Here is a 10,767-nt window from a genome sequence, read left to right as displayed (position 1 = left end):
GCAGAGGACTGAAAATAAAGAATTCACTGTACTTTTCTTCAAGGCTGCTGGATTTGATTATCTTCTGGACCGTAGACATTTAATGTACAATAAAAAGTAAACCCTTCAAGCCTGCAGTCGGTATCTTACGGAGGTGTGTTAAGGCCACGCATAAGAAAAAAATGAGATGAGGGTGGTCTTTTGTCTTTGCGGATTTGGAGAATAGAGTTAAATTTTCAAAATTAAAGTTGGACTTTTGAGAATAATCAACCTACTAATATAAGTGCATATGACTGCCTCTACAAAACGCCTTGTGTAGATGACTGGGTGAAGTTTTACTTAAGAATTTGTTTTAGAAACAAGGAAATTCTGTCCTCTTCAACCCATAAACACAGTATGGTCAAAGGTATTAGGACTTTTGAGAGATTGTCGAAAACAGAAAGGCGTGGCTCAATGCATAGACATTCTGCTATGAAGGCAAGAAGGAATGACTTGTTTGCATTTCTTTAAACCAATCACAAATGTCTTGGGTGGCGCTAAGCTCAGGATGTAGCGACGGTGCTGCTGCAAAAATAATGCTGAGGGAGAACTTGTTTTGGAGGAACATTTGCGCATTGGGAGGCGCACTCTGGCATTAAAATGAGTAAATCACTGCAAAAGGAAATGTAACCGCTGTTAGCTTGTTTACATTCATACCGTTAGCGCCCCAGGTGCTAATTTGCCACTAAGCGTGTAGATTGCAGCTCGGAGGTTGTTCTTGTTTCCTGGGGACTAAGGGCACATTTGCTTCGGTTTCCGGATCGAACGGCACGCAACAGTGTGCAACAGGCCTTGAGATGTATTTTCTCTCATTTGTTGCGTGTGCCACAGGTGTTACCCAATCAGCAACGTGTGTGTAAACACCACCGTAATATAATATACGTTTTGCTATATTTTATCGGGGCTGAATGCGGCGATATATGGCAGACGCCACAATGCTGCTTGAAACAAGCGACCAGTGTCAGACTGATACCTGCAGTGCATCCAGTGAGCTGGACTTGTTCTGATGGAGAAACCCACAAGCTTGGAAGAGGTGGCTACATCCATGCAAACTGAGATAGCTGCAACAAAGGACCAACAGCTTCAGCTTATTGTACAAATCCATACGCCACCATGCGTTGGGGCTTTTCTTAGGACCTTCATTTCCTGCCTGAGTTCCACACCTTCAGGATCAAACAACTTGATCAATTGTTTTATTAAATCTGGTGATGCAACATGTCCTCTCTGAACTGCACGCAGGTGTAACCATTGATATCCTCACATTTGTCCATTAGCAGCTATTTCAGTTAGCATGAATGCAACCTCCTCTTTGTTCCCTTCAGAAGAGACGCAGCCAAAATCTCTTCAAAGTCCTAATACTGCTGACCACACTGTGTTTATGCACTTAAAGAGAAAGAATTTCCTTGTTACTAAAACTGATTCTGAAGCACAACTTCACCAGTTCATCTGCACAAGGCATTTTATAGAAGCAGGTTAAGTGCACTAAAGTTAGTAGTTTGATATATTCTCAAAAGTTCAACCTTAATCTTGAAATTTCAAGTTTATTCTCAACAATTAAACTTTATTCTCTAAATGCAAATTTAAAAAATAATCTTCTCTGATTAAATTTTACTTTATTCTCAACATTTTGACTTTTTTCTCAAAACAAAAGATGAAAAAAAACACCATCCTCTTCTCATTTTTCTTCTTATGTCTGGCTCTAACACTCTCCTGTAGTCTCTATCTGTTAGGCACAATAAATAGGCCCCTGTGGTATTAAGGTTCAGAGTGACGAACGACTCAGAACAGTTTCTGACATCTGAGTGCAGGTTATGCACCAGCATAAATCTATATAACCACAAATAATTTAGGTCTCAAATATATACTAACTCTAGTAAACATCTACTACATCATTTTAATATACATTCTGAATGTATGTACAAGAAATCTGAAGTTGTGTTATCGTTTCAACAGCCTGATTGAGACTGAGACTGAAAGAATCTGATCCAGTTTTTTTTTTTATTTCTGCTGCCTTGATTTTTGCTTTCGCTCTGTAAACACTATTTACAGTCTTAGAAAATACACTACGAGACCTGATTTTACAAACCGTGTGGTGACATTATGTACATTCAGGCAATAACAAAGTGAGTTATTATGTAACATCGTCCGAGGATCCCTTGAGAAGTCTCTCATTTAAAACCCATGAGCCGGATTACCTTCATAATTCTCCCGTAGTGGTAATCAAATTATCACTACGCTGTACATACAAAAAGTTTGATTGTGGAAACACAGTAAACAGCATGTTGTGTGTGAGTGTGAGCACATCTACAGATTGTGCTGCTGCTATCTGTAACCTCGATGAGTAAACCAGAGAGACTGTGTGTGTCAGTTTGGCTCTTATGTTAAGGCAAAATGTTTGGCACTTAGTTTGTACAGAAGATTTGATATTTCAAAAACAATTCAGCAGTTCAGGGACGCTGATGGAAACAAATGCTCCGAGCAGATCGCGAACAGTTTCTGTCCCCTGAAGTGATCTGAAGAAGTAGTTTTTTGAAATGTTGATGGTAGAGAAACTGCAGGTTGAGTTACACTTTTTAGTCTCGGTTGAGTTCTGATTATGTCTTTTTTTTTACCAAACAGCAACAGCAACGCGTCCATTAAACTGAGTGTTTCTCTACCCCGACACCCAGCTGTGTGTGGTCGTCTTCACGCCATGAGGGAAACCCTGCTGGGTCACCATCGGCTCAAAGTTGAAGTCCAGCGAGTCCCCGTCCATCAGCGTGTCATGGAGGACCGTCTCCATGTCAAACTCGAACTTCTCGATGGACATGTCATCCAGGTCGCTGGGCAGCTTCTCCGGGTGCGAGGGCGGCGGCAGGCCCGGTCGGCCATATCCATTGGTGTTGAGAGGGCAGAAGCTGCCGGGCATGCCGCCGCCGCTCAGGTGGCCAGAGAGGCCGTAAGACATCTGCATCTGGCTTTTGGCTGCAGGTAAACGTGCAGCGGAGCCCCCGCTGTGGCCCAGGGGCATGAGCAAGCGGCCGTTCATGGCGGGCGATGTGGTCGGCGCCTGGCTGTGCACGTTGTGAGGGTGAGTGTGAGACAGACCGTGAGGGTGACCGTTCCCTCCACCCATCAGTTTGGCAGCATGCTGGCTGCTGCTGTATGGCGGCAGCATGCAGCTTCCACTGGACTGAGACACCACAGTGTCCACTGATGGCATCAGCTCGCTGTGCTGGTCAGTGTCTGTGGTCAGCAGCTCCTTCAGGAGCCCGGCGGGGCAACTGTACTGACCCATCGAGGGCCCGAAGCCGGGCTTAGTCTCCGGCAGCGTCTGCAGCGGCATCGACGACAGGCTGTTCATCCCTGACTGGCCGTACCCACACTTGCGGTACTCCTGCTGCGGCTGCGACACCATGCTGGGAGAGCTGTACGCCGGGTACCCCGGGCTTGGCTGCATCATGGGAGACGGCGAGGACTGGGAGGAGCCGGGCGTTGTCGCCCCACCTCCAACCTGAGAGTTGTTGGGCGACAGCAAGTTCAGGTTGTCCAAAAGGTTCTCCATGACGTTCTCAGAGCTGTGTCCCAGAGAACCCGTCATCTCCGTGAGGCTGGGCAGCGTGGCCGTCATCTTGGTCCCGGGGGCTCCTGGGTAGCCCATGTGCACGTCTGCCTCCCCGAGGTCGTCCTCGGGCATGAAGGGCGAGAGGCGTCCGCTCAGAGTGCTGGCGTTGGAGCTGGTCCGAGGCCTGAAGCTGTTCCACGCATCAAAGTCGTCGTTGCTGTGGGAGTTGGGGCTGCCAGGCCACTTGGAGTACGAGCCGGGGCTGTCTGCACCGCCGTCGGGGCCGCCCTGCATGGACAGCTGTGAAGAGACAAGGAGACTCAGTGCACCAATCGACAGACTGTACGTGCCAGAGACAGTCAGTGGAACATATGTTTCAGACAGAAACAGCTGGCAATAAAACACAGGGCTGGATGGTGCTAAAAATACATAATAAAAACATATTCTAGCCAATAAAACCTGACCAATACAGGATTTTTGGAGCTGAGGCTGAAGGTGATATTAGGGAATTTTAAAAAAATCCAAAATTGAGATATCTATAGATATTCCTTATGTATAAAAAAATCCAAAATTACATCAGGGCACTGAAACAGTAAACTTTGGCTGGTGTTTTTAATATGTAATTACAAATAACTTTAAATAAATTTTAAAAAGATAGAACAACTTGAATTAAGAAAAGGGATAATAGGATAATATCTCTACTTGCTAAATACTTTATCAATAATCTGACAATATCTTGAATAGAATGACTGTGCAAAGGATGTTTACAGATATGATGACTTTAAAAAACAATAAAATAAAAAGTGTGGATATATGATTATCAAAAACATTCACCTCTACTTGGATAATAAGTCCAGATAACTGTATGTGTTAATTATAATGTAACCATTAAGACTAACAATATAACTAAAATCCCACAGGATTGTGTTTATTTATTGTACAGCTTTGTTAAATACTTGATTCTGATCGGTCAGTTACAACATTTTACGGTCTGTTACTTCTGAATAACACATAATTGTTACGGTGTAAGTCTGATCCTAGATTCTGGAGGAGCAATAACATAATTTTTAAATCAATATAAACTGTTTAAAATTGTGAAATTATTGATCTTTTCAATCGTAAGTAGCCGTATAATATGTGGGATAATGTACAGTGAGTGGTTCATTATTGAAAAATAAACCCTGTCAGGGTTCAGTTCTGCACAAACCTGCTGGGGTTTATTTTTATTATCACAAACATATTGACCAGCATTTTTAGCACACAAAGTAACTAATAATATATGCATACATGCAAAACACAATCAATAATTGTTTTGTGGTCGTGTCTAGACAGGACCATGAGATTTGTGAAACCTGTCCATACGCACTTGATTTGGCACAGTAACACAGTTTTTGGAATTGTTGGCTTATTATTTTCACTTTTTAGGAAAAATATTTTCAGTTTTCAACCTTATTTTTGGCAGATTTGGCATAAAAACTACTTGAATAGGTTTAGAAGCAAAATTATTTGGGTGGATTGTGATTTATGGTAAAAAAAAAAATAGACCCATTTGAAAGGAAATCACATGGACGTGTTGATGAGGCAATGCGAACTAGCCAATCACAGCATAGTAGGCTACAAGTACAAATCTTGCAGGAGTTTCTTGGGTTCCCTCCAGGACATGACCCCGATTCTTATGTCCTTATGTAGAGACAGCCCAGATAAAAGAAGATGTTGCCAAGGTTCAGCTCTTCAGTATTTGCTGGATTCTTTATTATTTATGTACCTTTTTCTTAGCCGCTCGTCCTCTGCTCTTGGTGTACTTGCTGTTGTTGTCCATGGAGGCTGCCCTGCGTCGCGGGGACTTGCCACTCTTCCCGCCCTCTGGGTTTAACATCCACCACGAGCTCTTTCCCGTCCCCTCATTCTGGACACGGACAAAGCGGCTGTGCAGCGACAGGTTGTGTCTAATGGAGTTCTGCAGGAAGAAAAAAAGAGAAAATCTGTGTGAGGAGCAGACAAACAAGAGAGATTTGTGCCCTTTTCCCAAAACAGCACAGATCTGCTTCAGCACACAAGCGCAAATCCATCCGTACAGGTGGCTCGCTGTTAAAACCGCACTCAGCTTTACAGCTGACTTACAGAGCAGAAAGGCGACTCAACAATCAAATGCCATTTGCGATTCAAAGACACACATGTGCACAAACACACGCACAATAGGTGTCACCGCATGAGCAATACATCCTGCACAGAGTGAGGATTAAACTGCAGACTCTCTTATCTCCAAACATACTGTACATGTGGGCCTTTATTTCCTTCACAAAAACACAGGGGCCCATTGTAAAAAAAAAAAAAAAGAAAAAGAAAAACCCAGCATTAAACACACACTCACATTCCACCTGACTACGTGTCTTGTCTGAACCAGCACAGAATCAAAGGGAGGAAACACACTAATCTTTCCTCCTTACAGACACATTAATAGTGCGCTCGAACGTTGCTTAGTGACACCCCCAGTGGAAAAACTAATTTTTGAGCAGGAAGCTAGTGAAGCATTGTTAAAACACGGCAAACAAGAGGGAGAATATTGGACAAACGTCTGCTGAGCAAACCACAGAGAGTGAGACGCCATCGCCGTCCTGCTTTACTGCACTGGGACAAAATTTGTGGAAAGTAGTTGGAAAAGTACTCAACCAAACTATATTACAAAATGAGAGATGGGGATAGATCAGACTGTAACACAGGGTGAGGAAACAGTTTGTGGTGACAGATAGATTTCACCCATTCTTGAGAACTGGGACAAATCATATCCTACCAAAAAACTTAAAAAAAAAAAATAGTAATAGTAATACCAACATACATACAACAACACATTTTGGGGTGAAAAGGATTTAATACATATATATGACATACATGTGATTTTTGGTCTGCTTTCATTTTTTCATTTATAAACCTGCTTTATGCCAGAAAACACATTTTCAACACATTAAAAATGTGTTTAAGGGTTTCAAATCTTAAACTAACTACTGATAACAGTGGTGTAAACGTGGTGTTATAATCATCTCTGTTTTAAAATTGATTTTTTTGTTGTGTCCCAGATTTCCATCAGCTCTGTCAGAGTTTTACAAACATACAATTTAATCAGGCATAAAAAGGTTTAGGTTTATGCCCCAAGGACCCCTGTCTCACTTCCTGTTTTAAAAAAGGTGGGAACATTGCTCTGGCACCGACACCCTTCTCAATCAAAGCTGTGTATTTTGATTAACATTAAGAAAACTCTTAGCAACTTTAAAAAATAAAATGGTTCTTAGTTCTTAGTTGTTGGTAGAACCTTTTTATAAAGGTTCCACTTGGAACCCTTTCAGACACTTCTACCTAGAACCCAACATAAAGTGTTAGAAAAATCTGCAAAAGCCTTAACCCAGAACCCTATGAGAGGTTCTACAGAGAACCATTTTATAGTGTAATTGGTACACCCAGGATCCTCTCCAGGGTTCTATCCAGAACCTTTCCTCCTTTAAGGGTGCTAACAAGAGGAAACCCAAGGCTTTTATCTAGAGCCCAACCAGGGAATTCTACTGAGAAACTTTTTATATTCCAAGAGTTTTATGGAGAACCAACCCAGCGAGAACTTTTATATATTCCAAGAGTTTAATTGTGAACCCACCCATGGTGTTCTAACAAAAACCTTTACATATTCCAAGAATTTTATTCAGAACACACAGGGGATTCTACAAAGAACCTCTATAAATTCCAAGAGTTTTATCTAAAACCTACCCAAGGGGTTCTACTGAGAACCCTTTTATATTCCAGGGATTATATCCAGAACCCACCCAAGGAGTTTTACCAAGAACCTTTATATATTCCAGGAGCGTAATCCAGACTCAAGGGGTTCTACCGAGAATGCAATGTACAGAGAACTCTTGGCAAGCCTTTGACAAAATACTTCAACTATTTCAACAATCCTGAAGAACTTTTCTCTGGATGAAAAGTGATAGAGAACCCTTCATGAACCCTTTCCTCAAAAAATGGAGGAGAAAATTGTTCTGTGTGGAACCTCAGCCCTTTAGGGGGAACCCTGTCAGTTAATGAGAGAAGGTGAGTTGATTTGACAGTGTGACGTTTTACAGTGCAGTCTGTTAAACTGTTGTTTAAACGATCCTCAGAGAAGAAGTTACACTCAGGCTCTGTGTCGCTTTGTGTCCGGGCCATAACATGAAGTAATGAGCCTTGGCCAGACATACTGTGCATGCGTAAAGCTTGTTGTTTTGGAAGAGAGGCTGGAACTCCCGGTGCATGCGCGCACACACACACACACACACACACACACACACACACAGCTTAGCGTGCATAGTGGCTAACGTCATCAAGCCTGTTCCTGCTGTGACTCATTGCTTCACATCTGGTTCACAGTCTGCCCTCTGCTCTGCCTTCACCTCTGCCTCTCCTCATCTCTCCACCTTCTCAACTGTGAAATCTCGTCCCACTCTGACCCACAGCACCGCTATTATTGTTTTCATTGATTAATTTCTCGACTCAGCCATCAATGATTTGCTTAGTCTACAAAATGTCAGAAAACTCCAATTTACAATGATGTAAAACAGAGACAGTGATCAAAGTGTTGCATTTACAAGGCTACAAATAGCATTTGTGCTTTATAAATGACTGCTGTTATTAAAGGGGTAGTTCAGTCACTTAGTGATGCACTTTCATAAGCTGCAGGACTAGCGAGAGACAAATATTACAAAAGAGTGGTCACAACTGAAGCAGAAGGAGAGATGTCCTGACTTTAAAGGTAGAACAGGTAGGATTTGTCGGAGAGAGAGTGAATGAAGCGAGGGAACAGGACAAAATAGTGAATCAGAGACTCTTTCACAGCGTTTATGTTCGAAAGCACAAATGAACATGTGCACGCCTCTGTAACACGCCAGATCTTGTGTGAATATCCATCATTCTGTCACAGTGTCCTCTGACTCTGCTCTGCCTGTGTGTGTTTATGTGTGTGTATGTGTGTGAATCTGTCACTATAGCTCTCACAGACAGAGAGCAGGGGAAGGTAGAGATGTTTCGATGCCATTTTTTTCCTTCCTGACACCAATTTCAAAACCTGAACTTTGCATAGTGGCAGATATTGAAAACTCATCCGATACTAGCGTGTTAAAAACGAAAAATTCTCAGAGTTCAATCCACTCGGCAAAGAGTCCATTTTGTTTTCCCTACAACCCTGAAACAGTTCAGTCCGGTTCACAGTCACAAAAGAAAGGCCACTCATAAATTCCACTCCAGGTTTTACCACAGATCCTCACCAAAACAAACCAAATTAGGAAATAAACACCGAAAAAACAGCATCTGTATTTATAGTTCAATAACAAAGATTATGTACAATATATACATGGTACCAGTGGTCAATCAATCAATCAGTCAATCAATCAATCAATCAATCAATCAATCAATCAGCCAGAGCCGAGTGCACTGAGCTGGGTGAGGAGTGAGAGCCTGAAGAGCAGCAGACTCTTTTCATGTGTTGAATTAAAGATTTAGTTCAACCAAACCAGAGTTGGTGATTGTTGGAGGAGTGGACAGACTAACAAAAAAAAGAAAAATACCTGTGAGAACATTAAATATCTTTACACTTTGTGAGTTTATTTTTTTATTGGGTATAGTGAGCATGTGAGTGAACTGTGGAGTTAGACAGATGTATCCTGACACTATAAACTGGAGTGTATTAGAGTTTAGAATTTGCAGTTCAAGTGAAGATTGGTTCCTGTAAGTTTCCTGTTTTTTTTTGTTCAGACTTTGGAAAGCTCCTTCCACATCCTCCACAAACTTTTAACAACTGTTTTCACAGGCTGAGTCATGAAACTGATCTCCATGTGTAAAAAAGCGTCGGAGTTCCCCTTTGATCAATTAACAGACGTGCGGTTAACTAATTTTCAAACAATCAAATGATCAGTTATTACCCTCCTTTTCAACCACAACACCCTCTTTTATTTTCCTTTTCCTCCCTGTATCTCCTCTCCTTTGCTTTCCTTTCCTCTCCTCTCCTCTCCTCTCCTCTCCTCTCCGGAGGACCTCAGGCTCTCACATGGGGCCCCTCCTGAACACCGGTCCTTCTCCACAAATGAATGAAATTCCAAATCAAATGACCCGATGAGCCTCAGCCAATCGTCTCGAGCTAGTTTGCATGATTTGAGGGACGTGACAGCCCTTCTCTGATTAGCCTAGCAAATGCTTTTCTCCCCCCTCCTCCTCCTCCTCCTCCTCCTCCTGCCCCTGCACATCGGTAGCTATGACAAAAAGCGAGTAAAGAGTAAAGTCTGGTCATGAGCCTCCGTTTCCCATGACCACTCACAGTGCTGGTAATTTCAGCTGTGCTGCAACGAGGAATGACTGCAATGTGAGCGCAGACGCCGGGATGTCCTGTTACAGCCTTATATCATCCTGATGACAGGAAGGAGAAACTCACAGCTCAAGTCTCCACCTCGCAGGCTCTGGTTTATATTTGGGCTGATGTCACAGTCTGGACGCTGCGTGTTCTGATGATGCTGGGGAACATTTTCAAACCAGTTTCAAACCAGTTTGATGCAGCAGAGGGAAGAGAGCACGAGTGAAGGGGTCATAAAAGCCACTCTGATGGGAAATACCAGAACTCTGCAGAACTCGGTGTGCCGTGTGGGGAGTGTGGCTGAGGGTGTCTGCTGGGGCCAATGGAAAAGCCTCGTCTCCCACTGCGTGTGTGTGAGTGTGTGTGTGCCAGCTCATGTTTTTAGTGGAATGGCAGTCCGACAAACAGCAGCAGCACAGTATGGTTTTGATTTTGTTGCTCACTCTGCTGCAGTCAGTGATATGGCGGTTTGAAAACACACGCGATTCAAGATGAACACACGCACAGGAACGCACAGTCATAACACACGCACAGACATGCGTATATGAATTAAAAGTATATATCTGACTTTCTGCAAAGTAAAGGACCAGTGTGTAGGATTTAGTGGCATCATCTAGGTTTCAATCAGACCTGGTATTAAAGGGACAGTTCACTCAAAAATGAAAATTCAGTCATTATCTACTCACCCTCATGCCGATTGAAGGTCCGGTTTAGTTTTTTAGTCCACAAAACACTGCTGGAGTTCCACAGCAATACATCCATGCCGCTCGTCTGGTGTAATCCAAGTCTTCTAAAGCATTGACATTAAGTTCGGTTGTGTGTTCACACCAATACACCACACACC

The 10,767-nt window shown here is 42.8% G+C and overlaps 1 protein-coding gene across 1 annotated transcript in view; it reads right to left on the bottom strand.

The window, feature by feature from the left end:
- Nucleotides 1-1,090: 1,090 nt before the first annotated feature.
- foxo1a (forkhead box O1 a) overlaps nucleotides 1,091-10,767 on the bottom strand; it is a 49,738-nt gene continuing 40,061 nt past the window's right edge. Inside the window, exons 2-3 of the mRNA XM_084717401.1 lie at nucleotides 5,328-5,519; nucleotides 1,091-3,862 (exon numbers count right to left, since the gene is read on the bottom strand). Coding sequence (XP_084573527.1) covers nucleotides 2,672-3,862; nucleotides 5,328-5,519 — 1,383 coding nt within the window. The 3' untranslated portion in view covers nucleotides 1,091-2,671. The remainder of the gene's footprint in view (nucleotides 3,863-5,327; nucleotides 5,520-10,767) is intronic.

This window comes from Lutjanus erythropterus, chromosome 4, assembly GCF_056507025.1.
Source record: "Lutjanus erythropterus isolate fLutEry1 chromosome 4, fLutEry1.hap2, whole genome shotgun sequence".
Taxonomy (NCBI): domain Eukaryota; kingdom Metazoa; phylum Chordata; class Actinopteri; order Lutjaniformes; family Lutjanidae; genus Lutjanus; species Lutjanus erythropterus.
Note: the sequence above shows the minus strand (reverse complement) of the source record. Positions and strands in the feature narration are given on the sequence as shown.